We start from the raw sequence: 18,451 nt of genomic DNA on the forward strand, positions 1-18,451 counted from the left end.
ATTAGAAAAAAATGAGTATATTGCATTTTCAAAAGCATGTTCTACCTGGAGCAGCTACTTGGATGCCTGCGCTTTTCCACAGAGCCGAGCTGAGAGCTGATGGCTTCAGCTGGAGTGGCCTCTTGGTGCCAAGAGAGATCAGAGAAATGGAGTCACGCAAATGAGACGTTGGGAGGGTGATGGAGTAGAGATTTCCACGGGAGGTGACGGGGAACTAATGACAATTTAAGGAAGAGCAATCCTGAGAGAAATCCGCAGCTGCTGTGAGCTGCCGTAACTTCTCCTGGCAGCCCTCCGACTGATTTTTATCAGGCGGGGGATCTACTTCCCCGATCTCTCCAGATATCCAGGCTCCCTGGCTTAATATCAAATTCCTCTCCCCAAAGTATGGTAGCCAGTATGTAATTACATGTTATCACAGTAGCATTATCAGCTGGCATCTTTCTCTTTTGGTTTGTTTCTTTATGACTTTGATAAGAAATTCAAATAGTCACTGAAACACGGAGAGCGAGATAGATTATATATGCAAATATTAGGGTTCCCAGTTCAAACCCAAGACAGCTTTATTGTCCTCAAAATATTCTGTTCTCTCAGCAAACAGCAGATGGTGGGGGAAAGCACTGGTTTTCTCTTAGCATAACTGCAAAATATTACCAAAAAATAAATTTTTTTTTTTTTTTTTTAGCTCTTAAAATTGATTCAATAGTTTGAAACAAGAAACTAGCTATCACCTTGAAAGAAAAAGCTGGGACAACTTCTGATTTCATTGCATCTCTCGCAAGTTCCTTTATCTTTTGCATCTTGGCCCCTGAAAACAAAAGCTCCTCACACAAATAGACATTTTCTTCAGTGAAATCCCTGCTCGCTCAAAACTGATCAGAGTTTTGACAGTGATGTGCTTAATGTCAGGATTTGACCCAGACACCTGTTCCATCTGTATAGTGTGTGAGAAGAAAAAATATCCCACTAACAAGAGAGACACTGGAGTGTCTTCTCCATACTAAGGTCAATAGCCCATGTTTTGAAAGCACATATTTAAAAGAATAAAGTTCATGATTTTCACTTCACATTAGGATTTTTTCCCAGATCTGACCACGTACAAGAGTTTGCTGTTGCCACTACCACTGCAAGCTCTCTCCAAAACCTTAACACACTTCCACCATCCATTGTTGCTTTGAGACATGGCAAATTATAATTAACCAGTACATTCCAACATGTGCTTGCTGCAGACTAAGGAAAAGCTTTTAAGTATAATTATGTTATCTACTGAGCTCCATTAACAGCACAAATAGCTTTGAGGTGCTTATGCCACAGCTGCAACTATGGAATATTTCATTAAAATAAGTGCAAAAGGGAAAAGTCACATTTGCTTCAGCAAAATCCCGGTACAACTGCAAGTATGTTCAATATTTGTCAAATATAGAGAGAGTTATTATGGGACTTCAAAGTCCATAAAATACGCTGCTTACAAGCAGCACCTGAAAAGTATTTGCTTCCCCTCCGGACCTGGGATTTGCCATCACAGGTTCCTGCTAATGAGGTCCTATTTTAAGGAACCTAACTAAATGTACACAAACAATGAAACAGATTTATCCACTGAGGAAGAGGGGCTCAATTTGTATTTTAAGTAACTGCAGCACCCAATCTACCACCTGGGCTGACTTGCATGGCCTCTCCTCCTACATCTGCACCTCGAGGAGACACCACCACCATGCCCCCACAAAGGCCAGTGGGAAGAAGGTAACACCTTCCCCCTCCTCCTCCCCACTGCAGTAACTCTTCAGTATAAGGAGGACAGAATCAAATATTTCATCATTTTTACAAAGAACAACTTTTTCACCGTAAGGACAGCAAAGTGGTGGAACAGGCTGCACAGAGAGGTTGTGCAGTTTCTGCCCCTGGAGGTTTTCAAGACCCAACTGAATAAAGCCCCAAGCAACCTATCCTGGCTTCAGAGCTCTCCCTGCTTCAGCTCAAGGTCAGGCTAGATGCCACCTGAGGTCCTTTCTAACCTGCATCATCTTATGATCATTGTTTAAGAATGTAATTTTCTCTCTCATTCAATGAACAAACTTTTGATGATCACCTTCTTTCTTCCTTTCATTCTAGTTTTCCCCTCCCAAGATCCTGGCTCTTCCTTCCTGTTAGTGCATTCCTTTGGTATCTTTCAAGCTGTTTCAGGGCCAACCTACCAGCGTATCACCGTACCAACTTCTTGGTTCATAGAGCCGTTCCCACAGAATCACTCCAATGTCTACCTCTGTGCCCCCTAAACGCTTTGGACAGTGAATTACTGTAAATCCCAGGAATTTAAGGCCCATACTCTTACTTAATTCACCATATGAAAGATGTAAGTCGGCTCTGCAGGCCGCTGTCATGGCCTCATGGACCACAACGAACCATCTACAGGCTTGTATTTGAAAACCACTGATCTAGTCTACTGTTTGCCTTTTGCAACAAAGGTTTGAAAAAGTCAAAGCACTATGTACTGAAAAGACAAGCAGTGACATATGCGCTGGAGCTACCTCTTTCTTACCTTCAGACAAGGACTGAGCACAAAGTAAGTTTATACTCTGTTCACATTAAGACACGTTTTGCAGCCGCAACGACTTTTAGAAGTCTTAAATCTGAAGAAAGCTGACAGCTTGCAGTGAGAAAAGCTTCTGTCTTCACTCAGATATGTTATAATGACAACATATTTGAGACCCACAAGGGTGTCTTGTCATATTTATAATTGTGTTGCAACACAAAACACTGCAGTAAGGACAGGTAATAGTGCTGGGTGATGTTTGCAACCAATACAAACCAGCAACTTCACAGTTACAAGATGATTCCTCCCTGTAAAGCAGACCAACTCTACGACAAATTACTTTGTTTTATTAGAAGACAAATAATAATTAAATAGCTGTTTTCCTGGGGAGGAAACTAGCTTGTACAGCCAGAAGAAACCTATTCAAATTATTAGTTGTGTGAGAATCAGATCTTTTTCTGCACTGAGCTCCAGCACACTAAGGCTGTTGGTTTGGCCTCCTCCAACACTCCTTCCCAGGCATCCAATAGCACTTTGCTCTTTCTAAACGCAGTACTGAAACCTGCCAGAAAGAGAGAGAAAGAGGCTGTTCATAAAGTACCAACTGTGTGCTCCCTACAAACTGGCAGAACTGACTCTGCTTGCATTCTTAGATTAAAATCATTAACAGTGAAAGAGAGTACGCAGTCGGGTGCTATTAAACTGAATGTCATGTCAGTGGAGAATTGCTATGAAGAAAAGGAATGAGGCGGGGTTTTTTAATCTTACTTTGGATATTAACAATAAAGTCCATGACGCTAATTAAATTCTCTGTTCTATAACACTTCTGAATTATATCCTACAGGTTTACCATTTGTTATATTCTGCAGTAGTATTCCAAGAGGTGTTTCTCATAATATTCTTTAATATCTGTTGCTTAAATGTTAACAACAAAAATTAATATGCATCGAGCCTATTCATTTGCTTTTAAAGTGAATAAACAGGCACTCCACTGTTGATTACCACATTCCTGTGTCACTGGAAAACTGCCAGCTCCAGTACATATATAACATTAGTATTTGTTTTTTTTTGCTGAGTGGCAGTTCTCTGCGTTAATTATCATCCTGCACCTAAAGTAAATATTATTCTCTCGCTGCAAGTAGAAATAGAGAATTGACCCTTCCTGTATTTTTACTGTTTTGCCATCCAGCCCGTCCTGTCGGTACATTGCGTGCCCACCAAACATAATTCCTTGAGCCCTTGTTACTGGGGCCATCCCTTTTGTTTGCGACCAGTGAATTACGAGGATTAGTCCCTCCTCGGGAGATCGCCAGCCCAGAAACTCCGCGGGCCGTCACCGAGCAACTCGCTTCCCAAAAAAAACCACCCGGAATAAGAGCTCCCACACCGGCACCCGGGAGCGCAGCAGGGCACCGGGGACGGGGTCCAGGGGATGCCCCACGGGAGGGCTGCGCCCCGCGGCAGCGACCCCACGCGCGCGGGGACGCCGAAAACACGTGCGTGGAACGCAAAAGCGGCGGCGACGACGACAACAAACCCGGCCTTTCGCCCAAATTTAACCGAACCCGCCAGCGGGCCGGAGCAACAGGAAACAAAGCGCCCACGGACCGGCCTACAGCCGCGCCGCCGGGCGGGTAAACAAGCGCGGGGGCCGGTCGGCTCCGGTAAACAGCCCCAGCCCATCTCTCCAGACGCCTCTCCTATCGTGACAGCCGCGGGGAGGTTACGGAGAGCGCGCTGCGGGGCTGTAGTTACAGCCCTCAGCGACGCAACACATGGCTGAAGTTTTCCCGGGACGCCCCGGCCCGCACACCCCTCTCCACCCCGGCCACGCTCCGCAGCAGGTGCCGGCCCGGGGGAACCCACCGCCCCGGCCAGGGCTCCGCCGCCCACCCCGTCCCGTCCCGTCCGTCCCACGGCCGAGCCCAGCGCCCAGCGCCGCCCCGGCCCCACTCACCAGGATGCCCATCACGTCGGCCCACAGCTGGGCGAACGCCTCCGACGTGCCGCTCTCCGCCGGGGCGGCGGGGCCGCCCGCCTGCTCCCCCTCCATGCCCCGGCCCGGCCGCCGGATCAGCTCCGGCTCCCCGCCGCCACCGGCCCGCCCCGCCCCGCCATGCCTCCCCCGCCCCGCTCCTGGCCCGGCCCGCCCCGGGACACCACGGTCCGGCCCCACCGCCGCCGCCCCTCAAACTTTCGGCCCAGCCCGAGGCCGGCCGGCGGTGCCACTGCGGCGCGGCGGGGGCGCCCACCCGGCGGCAAAGCCCCTCCTCTGCCCCCTCCCGCCACCGCCGGCCGGCCCGGCACCCCCCGCCCGCCCGTGGGCTCGCCCGGCGCACGTGGCCGCCCCAGCGCCGCCCCGGTGGGGTGCCGGCCCCGGCGGCCTCCCCCGCCCCAGGGCATGGGGCAGGCGGGGGACGGAGGGGGTGTCGCCGGGGGAGGGCTCGTTGCTGACCGGGGTCGCCCCCCCCCCCACGCCGGCGCTTCACCTGCCCGCCGGGAGCTCCGGCGGCAGGAGTTAACAGCGTTCCCTTAACGCCGCGGGAAGGCTGGCTGGGAAGCGGCGTGTCCCGGCCGCGCTCGGTACGAGGCCGGCGCGGGAAGAGGCGCCCGGTTAATGCCCATTTCTAGTTTAAGTACCGGGATCGCGCCGTTCTCCTGAGGAGAGGAGAAGCCTGCCACCGACCGCCTCGTAAAAGGCAAAGCTCTCCTTGGGGAGGGACTGTGGAAACACTGCCCCCGTCACTGCTTCCTATTACTACCCCCCCCCCCCCCCCCATTATAATGAAATTAAATCATCACTAATTACAGACAGCAGCAGGGATGCTCCCGCATCCTTCTTAGGATAAACAGCTGGGTGCGCACGCAGGATCGCACTTGTTGGGGAAGGCACGTTGGGCGGTGGTGGGCAAACCCCGCTGCCCCTGGGCAGCCAGAGCGGGAGAGGTCTGCGGGAGCTGGATGGGAGGGAGCCCCCAGGGCTGCCCACCACCCCACACCTCGCTCCCAGCTTCTACTGGGACCAGCAGCAAGGAAATCCTCTACTCTTGGTGCTGGTTCCTAAGCTTTGAAATGGTTAGATGCATGTTGCAAAGCTACTGTTTCAAGCTGCTGTTGATTGGAAGCACCTGTCTGTGCAGGGGGGCACTAAAAAAAGTGGTGTATTTAATGGACGTGCATTTCAAGAGCCCGCACCTTCGAGCAGTTAGTAGCTTCCCCAGCACCCCACCAGCCCCGCTGGTTGCCAGGCTGGATGTTACGTCCCTTGCACCACCCAAACACAACCCCAGGGCCTGGCCTGCCACCTGTGACCCCCCTCTCCCCCCAGCATCTCCCCACCACCTGGGCTCCCGCTAACCCCGCGGTCCGTCCCACAGCTGACACGGCTCGCACCCACTGCGCGGCACCAGCAGCCGAGCAACAAATGACACCATTTGCCAACAGGGCTAAAAATAGTTTCTGGAGAAGGCATAAAGCAGAAGTGGGGTGACTACGTGCTCCTCGTCTTCTCTCCACATTCCCAGCTCTTTTTCTGCCCTCGGAGCTAAGACTGCTTATTTTACTTCGTAGGCTAGCACCAGAGACTAAAGCTGGTCGAAACGCTTCCTTTCTCAGCAACTGGCAGGCAAAGAAAGGGACGAGACTCTTCTAAGCACTGTGTGTTACTGCAACTTTTGTTGGAGTGGTGAATAGCACACACGGAACAGAGAAAGGGGGGGGGAGGAGGGGCACAGGTAGAAAAGCTGAAAGAGAACTACTATGCTGAGAGAAAGTGGTAAAGAAACCACTGATGATGTAGAAAGATGCACATTTTTATTGACCCTTCTTGAGGGTGCACATGTAGGATACACACTATGTAATTCATCATATTATTGACTAGTAATGAGAAATAATGAAAGGCCCAAACCGGGTATAAAATCTCTGCTAATTGACCTTTAAATCGTATGCAACTATAAGCCTATGAAGTATGAGGATAAAGGCGTGCCAGTGAAGTCTCTTAGTACTCTGAGATGGCTTGCATAACTCAAAACTGGTTTAATTAGTCAGGAGTAATTTACTTAGTGACCCTCTGAAATCCACGTTGAACCACGTACAATAGTAACGCCAACCTACTTTCAAAATATCTGAAGAAGATACACTATTGATCTCAAGATTTAAATATTCGGGGCTCCTCTTGTGCACACTGTCTTCTGTACATTGTCTTTTTTATAGCCTGGAGGCAACAAAACCCAACAACTGCAGAACAAAGTCTAAAAATCCCTCATTGTTCTGACTCAGGCGGCAAGAGATTAAGATCAAGAAGGTGCAAGGGGCAGCGCTCCCACTTGCCTTGCCCCTCCCTGCCCATGGAGGTCATTGCTCCTGGGCAGCGATGACTACACCGCTTACAGAAGCAGGTCCTGAATATCCACACTTTTCAGCCGTGCAGTGCAGGTAACAGAAACTAGATTATAAATTGTGGTGGTCCAAGAGCTGCTTCCTGAGCCATTATGTCATCCCTTCTGCGGAGGCAGCAGCTTTCATCAGAGGAACATGACGCATGGCTGTGGCACTCCTCCCCTCGGCCAGTTGACTTTAATTTATCTGAGACACAGAGCCTTTGATTTTAAAAAACGGAGATAAGGAAAAAAGATCTCGCAAAGTCACTTGACTCCAGGAGCAGTTGCTTTAAGAAACAAACTGACCTGAGAGAATCACAACAAATCCATGGCAGTTTACAATAGCTACCATCTTCTGTGGTCTTGCAATTATAATATGTATTCATCTTCAGACATTCGCAAGATGCCATTTTCCCAAGACATTCAATGACTATGACATGCTAAAATATTACCTGCTCTCCTTCTCTCAGGCAGACTCCTATCCTTCTAGTTATCACAGGGTTCCTCTATTTTAAGGATGCCAATGTCCTGCAGCAATAAATCCTAGGGGCGTTTTACAGAAAACAGCCACAAGAAGAGTATGCGAGTTTCAGAAGAAGCAGGAACTCAGATCTTACAAGGGTTTTGAAGCCCAGCTATGACTGCAGTATTTGGTTTGTGTTACAACTGCTACTACAGAATTACAAATTAATTGAAATTTAGGATGTTAGAATACAGTTTTTCTTTGCATTTTTATCTGTAGATGTCTAGATGATAACTCAAGCATCCACAAAAGACTGTTTCAGAAGCATGTTCTACTGGACCTCTGTACACTTCTGGTAAGAAATTAATCTGGTCAATTTTCTGAGATTTTTGGGACATCTCACAGGAGCTCTGACCGGGTGCTTAACATTTGGAAGTCTTGGGAAATGGTTGCTGTGGACCTACAGGGCAGCAATCCTGATGCCATTCCCCAGCATGTGGCACTCTCAGTGCGTGGGATCACGATTGCTCTCACATATGCTCCAATGTGCTCTGGATGGAAAGTCCCTCCACAGAGCAGCTACAAAGCTCCCTGCGGTTGTTCTCCTGCAAATCTCTCCACAGGAGATGGAAACGATCAACACGTATGCGGTGAATCTAGTTTCACCCAGTTATGGCAGATGCACTGTGCATTGAGCGTATCCTCCTATCACACCATCAGCTACATGTGGGCGTGCAGTTAACACCAGTTTCCCACATCTACACACCAAGCAGGATAAACCAACTTGGAGAGCACTCTTGTGTATTCAGGAGCAATGGATTTTCTTCTAGAGGGGTGCTCAGAGCAGGATCTTAGCTGCAGGTTAAGGTGGCCATAGAGAAGTTCATCTGTCTCCTTTCTTTATCGAGGGTTTAGGGAGATCACCTTCACCAGGCCAAGCTCTTTCTCTGTGAAAAGCACAAGCCTCAAACGCAAACCTCTGAGTCATTAAGACAAAAGATAATAATCTTTCTGTCCCAAATTAGTGTGTATTGTCTCACCACAGTGGCACAAAAAAGTGACGCAATGGTTCCAGTGAAGCATTTAATAGTGAAAAATTGAAATATTAATCAAAATATACTGGAAAAAAACAATGTGCACCATCAGAACCAGACTGTAACAACTGCTGGCAACCACGTAAAAGGCATTTAATCCAAGAAATCTATACCACCAACCACCCCAAGCATTTTTTATATCAATCTTAAACTACATGCAAAAGGCTGGGAGAGATCAGGATGCCTTGGAAAGTGGATTGTGCCCCACAGTGTAATGGACACCAAACTTCACGGGTGCCTGATAGATGACCTGAGGGAAATGGCTTCCTGCTCAGAGGCCTGGCAATTAATTCTGCGTGCATGAACAAAACACATGAGGTTTCTCAACATCACTAACAACACCCTGCCCAGTATATCAAGTTTAAATCGGAACATCAAAGCTTCAGAGAAATAAATAAACAAGCCATTGTATGCACAGAGGGTGCAAGAGAAGGGAGAAATAAAAATTCCAGCTAGCCCCTACAGGTGACCTGCAAAAGCACTAAAACTCTTAACACAAGCAAATTACAATGCAACACATTATTAGCAGTGATTGTGTCTCCTTTGAGCTATCTCCCTTCTTCCCCTTGGTGGAGGTGATCAAACTGAAACATGCAGAGCTTCCCATCAGCCTTTGGTTGGAACTGCAGCCCTCACTGGTTGATGGGTTGCATCCCATCAACTTATCACAATCCATCGTGGAAGAATTTTATCTCATTGTCCTCGCTACATTTTTTTTAAAGTCCTTCTAAAGCATCATTTTTTTTAATTCTCACCTGTTACTTAATTTTTAAAGTATTTTCCTTAAGCATTATTTAAGTATGATTATTATTTCTGATAGCGGAGTCCCTTGGAGTGGGGTTCTCTGCATCACCTGTATCAGCTGAAGGAGCCGGCAGCTGCTCTCCAGCTGGAAGCAGACGTGCCAGCAGCCACTTCAGAAAGCCTCTCACGTGGGGCAGGATGGGGACCCCAACACCCATCCCATCAGCCGTTCTGCCAAACAGGCTGTCCCTCTGTCTCAGACACTCTTAGTACGTACAGACATAAACTATAAGAGAGCGCTAGATCCATCATGTGCATTTGAACATCAGACAGCTTATATTCCTGAAATGATCAAGTTTCAGCATCCTCTGCCAGTTAGATAACTACAGAAAATATTCCTGATTTAAAAAGCAGTGCAAATAATACTTATCCAGTGGCTTTAAAAGAGACAGTATTTAGACCAAATACTCTTTGCTGTACAGTCAGAAATCATTACTTATTCTCCCAGAGGCTCAGCTGTCAGCTCCCAGTCTTATTGCCAGCCTCGTGACTAGAGTACCACATCACAGCGGGAGCAGTACACTAATATGCCCAACACGAACCAGATGGAGTTAAGTCTGTTTAATTCTACCAGTGGAAAGCTGTTAGGAACAACGAATTGCTTTATTCTGATAAAAGCCTGAACTCTTCACATTACACCCGATCCATCATTCCTCTATATATCAGTACCCCCCTAGATTAAAAAATAAGGAGGGAGAGACACATGCCCAGGAAAATTGTTCCTGGTCTATTCTTAGTCTTAATGCTTTGGGCTAGCACCACGCTTGGTAGACATACAAATACTGCTAAGCTTGGCAGCCTTCAGTTAAAATACAGTAGCTGTGACTTTGCATGACAAATCATATAAGGAAAACAAATTTAAACACAGCGACTATCACAGCCCTTCTGGAAGGATACCTTTTGACTCATAAGGAGAAAGGAAAGGTTTGTATCCTCCCTTCCTGCCCACAGATGTGCTCCACTAGGGCCTCTCATATCCTGCCCAGTTCCCCTCCCCGCTGTGGAGCACAGCACCGTGTTTCTTAACCGGGAGGCAGCAGCACTGGCTCAGCCAGACGAGGGGCTCCGGGAGCCAGAGCGTGACCAGCGAGGAGCACACTTTCCCGGGGACACCTCAGCTGTGATCCTGCTTAGGTGCACAGCATGCTGCTCCAAAACCACCCTCAGATCAGGATTCCATCTGCATCCTGCAACGCCAGGCACTGTCTGGACAATTTCCAAAATTTGCTAAGACTTTTGCTTCTTAATCTTACTTACTTCTGCCTTCTCTACCCAAACTCAGCATCCTCTCTTCTCTAGCTGCATGGCAAAGCCAGCTTTCACGATCTGTTATTTCCTGTCAACATTTAAATAGTTAGTAAACATTTTCTATTAGTTTTCTGCAGCACTTTTAACAAAATATTTTATAAAACTTAATTAATTTTTCAGACAGGAGTTCAGCATCCTTTGGGATGTCTAGGGATAGTCTCTACACTGTCGTTCACAGGAGCTTGCTCAACTACTTATATTCTTTTCATAAGCATCTGCTAGAAAGGATGCATACAAATCTTTTTTTGTAAATCCACAGAGGCAGAACTATTTAGCTCAATGTCCTTTGGCTGCTCTTATCCCAAATAATTTTAGAACCAGGGAAGTGAAAGAGGAGAAAAAAGCAAGCCTCAGAACTGGGAATAGGACTTTCAGCCTCTTCTTTTTCCAAGCGCGGTATCCTTTGATTCCTTTGTTGAAACTCTTAGTGAATTACTAATGAAAAGGAGTCTGATGATCTCATCCCAAAGCGCATCATAAAACCAGCCAAGAATAAGGTACAGCTTAGTAGCGTGTGAGAGCTGTGTATTTCAGAGATGTTCAGTGCTGACGTAAATATCACACCGAGTTGGCTGTAGTAAGGTGGGAGGAGGACTGAGAGAGATGGCCAAGCTCACACAGTGACTGTTTTTTTTACTAGTCACTTTGTGACCAGCTCAAGTTTTTAAAATAAGTATGGATACACCTCATAGAAGATGTTTATTGCCTCTCCCTTTGAAAGGGAAAATATCTTTCCTAAAAGTACGCTTTCTGGAAAAAAAAACAACCAACAGCTTACATTAATATCTTTGCAAAAGCAACCAATTATGAAATGCAAATGTAGATCTCAACCAGAAAAAGTTACCTGCATGCTATCAAAGGACAGTGGAGAGACAAAAATTTACAGAGCTGCCCTTAGCAAAATATTACAGCAAAGAACATGGGACAGAACCATGGCAATGATGGACTTAGAAGAAAACAAAAGAGCTGCTTAGCTTTTCTTCCAAAACAGACCACTTCCACCCAAAAGACATCTCCTCTACACTCTACCTAACACCCACTCCCCAATTCACCAATTAAATATTGTCTCAAAACATATCAGAACACAAACTATTTCCTCAACTGTTTCTTTAAAAGTTAATACACCACACCTCTGAACAAGCAGCAAAGAGACCCTACCAAAGCCTGGCTTTCAGTCCCATAGGGATTCAGTATAGAGCTCAGACTTTGCACTGTTGAAGCTTGTGTCCCAAATCACATAGATACGTTATTAGTGAAGAAGTATGTGGGCCTACTTAATGCAGAAGCCAACCAAAGAAACCTGCCTGATGATCTCAGCTAGCCACAGGTGAAGATAATAGACCAGATGTGACTATTTGATGTTTGCTTGCAGGTGGCGTCAGCCTAGGGTCACTTCTCCCTGCTGAAACCACTTGGGAAGAACACACTGGCTTCAACCATGTCTTTCAGATCAGTTTCTGCTGGGATAACTCCTGCTCCACCACCAGAGCTTCTCCTCTTGCCTCCAATCCTGGAAACAGCTCTCATCAGTGGGATCTGATGGATGCAGAGCACTCAGTCTTTTCTCATTTTCCAAACAGCTGCCCTGCCTTTCCCTTTGAATGCTTCCTGCCCGTTCCCTGGAGTACCAGATCAGACCAAAACGCAGGTGTCCTCCCCATCTCAGAGCTGTGCCGCTGAGGTTAGCTGACCTGTGCGCCAGGCAGCAAGCCCAGACACATACATTAAGAGATAATTCATGGAAAAACAAACAGCAGTTGACTAGCAAGCAGTAGGCAAGTTGTTGTGCTACACGTGGTGTTGCAATTTCTGCTGTAATGGTAAGTGTTCAAAACTCACAGATGTCAGGCACCTGAAAATTACACTTGTATTTAAATATAATGGAATTTTTTAAAGTAAGACTTTTGGAGTGCTTCAGCTTCAATTGTCTGAGTCATCAGGGTGCACTTAGGTCACATTTTCATACTTTTATTGGAAAATAAAAGCCAGAATTTACATTTTCATTATTAAAAAAACAGCAGCAAATTGAGATTTTTACATCATTTGGCTGCAGGTGGTAGGATGTTAAATAAATCATCAAGCTAGTGATGAAATCAGGAGCATTCACAAGACAGTGACAATGCAGTCAAGATGATAAGTATTCGTTTCAGCTGTGGCTGTAAACACAAGCATGAGCTTGATTCACAGAGCCTGTGCTCTTTTGGAGAAGCTTTACTCTTCACTACCTTCCAAGCTGTGCAATCATTCAAGACTTTCTCTCTCAAATCAGTTTCAAGTTGCCATGGAAAAATATCTTAAAACCTGCTCTACGCTCACTAACAAGTGTTAACAAGGAAGCAGAGAATCATATCCAATCTGTACATTTCATTTTCCCTATATTGTTAATGACACGTTTCACTTCATAAAACTTCATTAAGTAATAGAGAAAGGAGAGAAACATCTCTCCTCAGCCAGGCACACCTGAAGCCCTGGAATGGTGCATTTTACATCCATAAATTCATTCAAGGGGCACGAGACACTTACTACTTCTGTAACACAGCGAGGAGGGGGAGTAATTCCAAAGAGCAGCTGCTTCCAGTTAGGGCAACTCAGCTGGAAAGCAGAGGTGCCTGTCAAACTAATTAAAGCGAGGAGAAGCCCTCTATCTGAAACTCCAGCTTTTAAGCACTGGCCAACCCACTCCCAAAATGTAATTAAAAAAAAAAAAAAAAAGCCAGCCAGAAAGACAAGTGAAAACAGGCTTAAGCGTTGCTGAAAACATACCTCCAAGCTATTCTCTCAATAAATATTTTTGGAAGTTTGTGAACAGAAGGATTATTGTGACTGCAGTGGTGTGAGTGGGAGGAATTTACCCTCCACAACTCAACCAACTGCATCGATGATGATACAACAGCCCTCGAGGGCAATGAGCTAACTGCATTGGCTCCACGTTGATGAATTTTTACAAGGAAGTAATTTTGTTTAAGTAGATGTAGAGTAGGCTGGTATCTCTAGTTCTCAGAAAAATGAATCTTCGTTTGCAAGGATTTAATAATTAGGCAATTCTGTTTGAAGATGGCCAAATACACTTCTTCAGTACAATGTGTATCCTGTAGCAACATATGCCTAACAAAAAGTAATTGAGATTTGGGTTTTTGAGAGTTAGTAATACACTTGATCCCAGAAGTGCATCACACGTTCCTTTTGATTTCTGTGGGAAGATGTGATTTATGAGAATAAATTTAAACAAACAACTGTTGCTTGGCTATATGAAGGTTAAAGGGACTGGAAAGGATGCAGTGATTATGTGAAAACATGAAGGGTGTGTAAACACCAAGGGGAAAGTCAGATTGCTAAAGAAAGCTCAAGAGGGTGTAACTCGGGGCAATGAGATAAATCGATGTGTTTTTAAGCCCTGAAATATTGGCTGCTAAAACAATGACATTATTTGCATGTACAAAAGAATTTCTGGTCGTTTCAGAAGTCATAGCTATTTGTCATTGAGGACAAAATATGAGAAAGTGGACTAACAGGAATGAAAGAAATTTGCTATATTGGTGAGGGGAATATAAGAAATAGCAGCAGTAACTCCGTGTCTTGGGGTCAAGCCAGGTGACCTTCTGGAGTCGCTTTTTATTATCTGCCATCTTCACCACTGAGGAGACAGCAGCAGGGGCAGCCCACAAGGCTCTGAGCTAGATACAATCAATGACTTAATTTCACATGGCTTGCAGCCACATGAATTATTTTGGGTGTTTTTTAATGGATAATTCTAAGGGGTACACTACATGGGCAATTGCCTAAGAATTCTGAAAAACCTATGTGGACCTTAGATTCCCCATGATTATACATGTGGCATTTGGGGAATACGTAAGCATGCAGTAAGATGTCAGCAAGGTATTGGGCCTCATTTAGATGATTTTCATTACTCACCAACTTTCAGGTTTCTATACAGAAATTTAAAACTCCTGGAGATAAAAATCATTATTATACTTATTGTTTATTATTAATTACTCATTATATTTGTATATGTAAACTACATGAGCAGATAGAGCTAAGAAAAGACTGCATTTTGACTTGTCAAAAAGACAAATTCCTTACCTCCTAAAAGCATTCTCTAAATGTCGTGATACCTTTTTATCTCCTACTGTTTTACAGGTAGCATTATACTAACAGACATGGACTTCTTATGTTAGAAAAGAAAGAAATTGTTCTCCTGGGTATTTAAAGCAGTTTTCAGTGTATCAAACGTGATTTAAACTTATGCTTTCTATTGCCTGTACTTGCCCAGCTATTGTTCATGTTTGTCTGCAACCAGAAAGGAATTCAAAGGACCTAGTTATTCACAGCACCCCTAAACATGCCCAATATTATCCTGATCTCTAACAAGTTCAAATGTATCCAAAAGACTTTGGCAAGGGAGAAACAGTTTTAAAATGTTTTAGCACCCATTATTTCCCAAAGAAGTGTGTATATATATATATATAGGTAACAGAGGTTAAATAGCTGAATTGTTTTTATATGGATGTATGAAAAATGACTGTAACAGGCTCCACATATGATTCCTGCCTGTGTCAAAGGGCTGAACAGTATTAGAAGCTATTTAGTGTGCTTGATGGTTTCAAACAATCTTAACCTGTTCACATTCATCCAAGAATGCCCAGGCTTGGCTTTGAGATACAAAGATTTTTGGCAGTAATAATGACTGCTGCCTCCATCTCTTTTTCTCACTCCTGCACCACGGTAATTACAAATGAGGACTCCTGAAGAGGAGAGTTCAGGAAGGCGAAGGGAGGGCAAACACAGGGCTGGAAAGATACATGCAGGAGTTCGACAACGTTTCTTTTTCCACCCTATTATCTTGTAAGAGTTTAAAACGGCCAAATGGATTTGTCAAGAATTAATTGTGTCAAATCAATCTAATTTCCTTCCTTGGAGGATAATTGGTACTGGATAAGAAGTAGCAGTAGATGGAATACATATTGAATTTAATAAGGTTTCTACCTTATTCAACACAGTCAGCTGATACCATTATAAAGTGGTACACAACTCGTTGAAAAAAACACTTTCAGAGATTAGTTTTCAGTGGTTGGCGGCCAAAGTGAAAGAATATATTGAGTGGGGTTTTGCAGAGATCTGTTCTTCAATATTTTAATTAACAACTTGGTTGGGAGAATAGAGAATATGCTCACTAAATTTACAGATGACAGAAAGCTCAGAGAGCTTGAAAATAACTGCTGATGATGAATCAAACAAATCATCTTGTTGTAGAGCAGCAAATCTCATAATAGGACATACCCAGTACAGCCAGTAGGATACACAACCACATGCATGACATGTAGCAATCTATATGCTGCTCACCAAGCCCAAGCTCTCAGCTGGGGCACTGGGTTGTGTTTTGACCCAGCGTGCCCTAGACCTCAAGGCAGACATGGACTAATGGGAGAAAACATAGAAGACAACTCCATGAATGAGATGTTTACAAGCAGAGACTGAAAGGATAAGGGTGCTTTATCTAAGACAAAAGAAGATTGCCAGAGAATAGGATAATAATTTTCAAATATGTAAAAGCTTTGCTTCACTAAGAAAAATGAACTTCTCTATCTACTGGGGTTAGGGCAAGAATGAACAGGTTTAATTGCAGCAGGGGTGCTGTTGGGTTAAACACTAGAAAAAGCTTTCTAACTGCAAGGTTCGTAAAAGTGGTGGAATTGATTGCCTGGGGTCAGTGTGGTGCCTTCATCACTGTCTAACCTGTTCTTGAGAGCCTCCCACCATCCCATTATTTTGGTACAACTGATTCTGCTCTGGGGCTTGTTAAATAACCTCTTAAGATTCTTTCGAGTCTTTTTTTTTATTCCATTCTCCTCACCCCCAGTATTTAAAATGTTTTAATTCTCTATGTACAGGAGACAGCATTTATTCAAAAGGTTATCCAAATGGCATTCATGCCACAAGGCAAACATACAACGCCACAAGTTAGAATTAGAGTTTACAGGTATCAAGGATGCCACAAAGGGCATTGAAATGCTTTGTATGCCAGTGTCACAGAAACAACTATTAACACCTGGAGAACTGGAGAACTTTTACACACGTTATTTGTAAATCTGGTGATTTTGACAGTGACCTGGAGATTTAACCCAGAGTTTGCTACCACCTGGCCTGCTTTTAATATTAACATTTGCACAAGATGTTTGAGTGGCTGTGGCAGCATGTAACTGATATGGCTGAGGATGACAGTTGCCAGAGGGACAGGCCGCTGCACAAGGAAGCCAAGAATCTCAAACTCAATATACTTCATAAGAATAATCCTAAAAATTACAGCTGCTCAAGGGCAAGGGGTTTATTAGTTCATTTATACTCCAACTGAAATGCACTGAATATTTGTTTAGGTATTCCTACCCCTCTTGGTCATATCTAATGACAATCACCATAAAATAGAGTCTAGCTATCTTTCCAAAAGTGAAATTACCGCCTGCTTTCTTCAAAGAAGCAAATTCTGGGGAAGCATATGTGTCTATCGGGACTTAAATGCTGGAAGCACATTGCAAATGTGGTTTTCTTGTGTAAACCAGACCTGCCAAGGAGTGTACAACCTTTAGCAAAGTTACACTCAAAACAGTTATTCTGTGTTTTTCATCTGAGGCACGCATATGTGCAAGAACTGAGCATGATGGTGGCATGCCAAGATTAGCAGAAATGGTTGGGACAGATATATTCTTCTCTGAGACTTTCACAGGCACCAGCCTTTTGGAAATCAGACCCTCACTGTGTATGGAATCCCAAAACCGGACATTTGCAAAATCCCTCCCTTGGGAGCCTGAGAGGGGGAGGAGGCATGGAGAGACGTGTGCTTTCACACATCTCCAGAGCCAGAATTTCAAAGACATCTTTATGTATTCTACACATATTCAATTACGTATGTGATTATGTGATTGCATAAACAGAAAACACTGCTATTTACATTAAAATTATATGCACGCTATAACATCTGTGGCTGCAGAGATACATAATACAATGTATGATAGCCAAGCCAACAGCAATGACCAACCAGCCAAAACGGCAAATTCAGCAGCAAGAAATCATTTCCCTGGGTTATGAACTCCCAAGAGGCTTCACAGGCCAGTTAGCGAGTTATCACCCTCGCTCTTCACCCAGCAGTAAGTGAGTTAAGCAAGTTGCTGATGAGGAAAAAGTGCTCTCAAAGACTCCACAGCCCACACTTTCCAAGGCAGGATGCACGGAGAGAGTTAGTAAGTTTTCTGTCAATTAGATACAAAAGTAAAATGGCATCCCATCTGCTCTATAAACGTCAAAGAGCTTCATGGCACCTGTTTGGAGCGGGGGGGGGGGGCGGGAAATGAGCAAGAGTTTACCACAGGTTTGGATACTTCTGGGAAACAAAGGACTTTTTGTGCTAGTGCTTTCCACTGCAAGAGTCCCTTGGAAAAGTTTGGGATATTTTTTGCAGTAGTATTTTATATCAGAGGGTGAAAAAAGAGAAGACATATACATACCCTTTCCACACTACATGCCTTACCACAAAAGTCAGAGTGAGATTTGTTGTAACTTTGAAGGTGCAATAACTTTAGCTAAAGACTCCAATGGTAGGAAAACACTCCCTCCCCTCAAATACACCTGTTGAAAGAGGAATACAAGTCGGCAACTTACACTTTAAGTATCTAATTTCCCTGCCAGAAGGGTCTAAACCTGTTCCTAGTAAATTCTAGGCTTGCGCTTTGCAAAAGGTACAATGCCAGTCGTAAACCTTCCACTCACTTCCCCTGGAACAAGAGCGGTTTCTGGAAAGGAGCAGCAAGAAGTTTCCTTTCCCCTTCACGACCCAGGCGGGAGCGGGGGGAGCCAGTCTGCTCTCCTCACTGCACTGAATAGA

The 18,451-nt window shown here is 44.8% G+C and overlaps 1 protein-coding gene across 2 annotated transcripts in view; it reads right to left on the bottom strand.

The window, feature by feature from the left end:
* Positions 1-18,451, bottom strand: part of LOC141476810 (SAM and SH3 domain-containing protein 1-like) — a 560,858-nt gene that overhangs the window by 121,907 nt on the left and 420,500 nt on the right. Inside the window, exon 1 of one of the 2 annotated variants that reach the window (XM_074165609.1) lies at positions 4,488-4,583. The exons of the other annotated variant lie outside the window; for it this stretch is intronic. Within the exon in view, the coding sequence (XP_074021710.1) occupies positions 4,488-4,583 (96 nt within the window). Of the gene's footprint in view, positions 1-4,487; positions 4,584-18,451 lie in introns of those variants that run through there. 2 annotated transcript variants of the gene reach the window in all.

This window comes from Numenius arquata, chromosome 2, assembly GCF_964106895.1.
Source record: "Numenius arquata chromosome 2, bNumArq3.hap1.1, whole genome shotgun sequence".
NCBI classification, from domain to species: Eukaryota; Metazoa; Chordata; class Aves; order Charadriiformes; family Scolopacidae; genus Numenius; species Numenius arquata.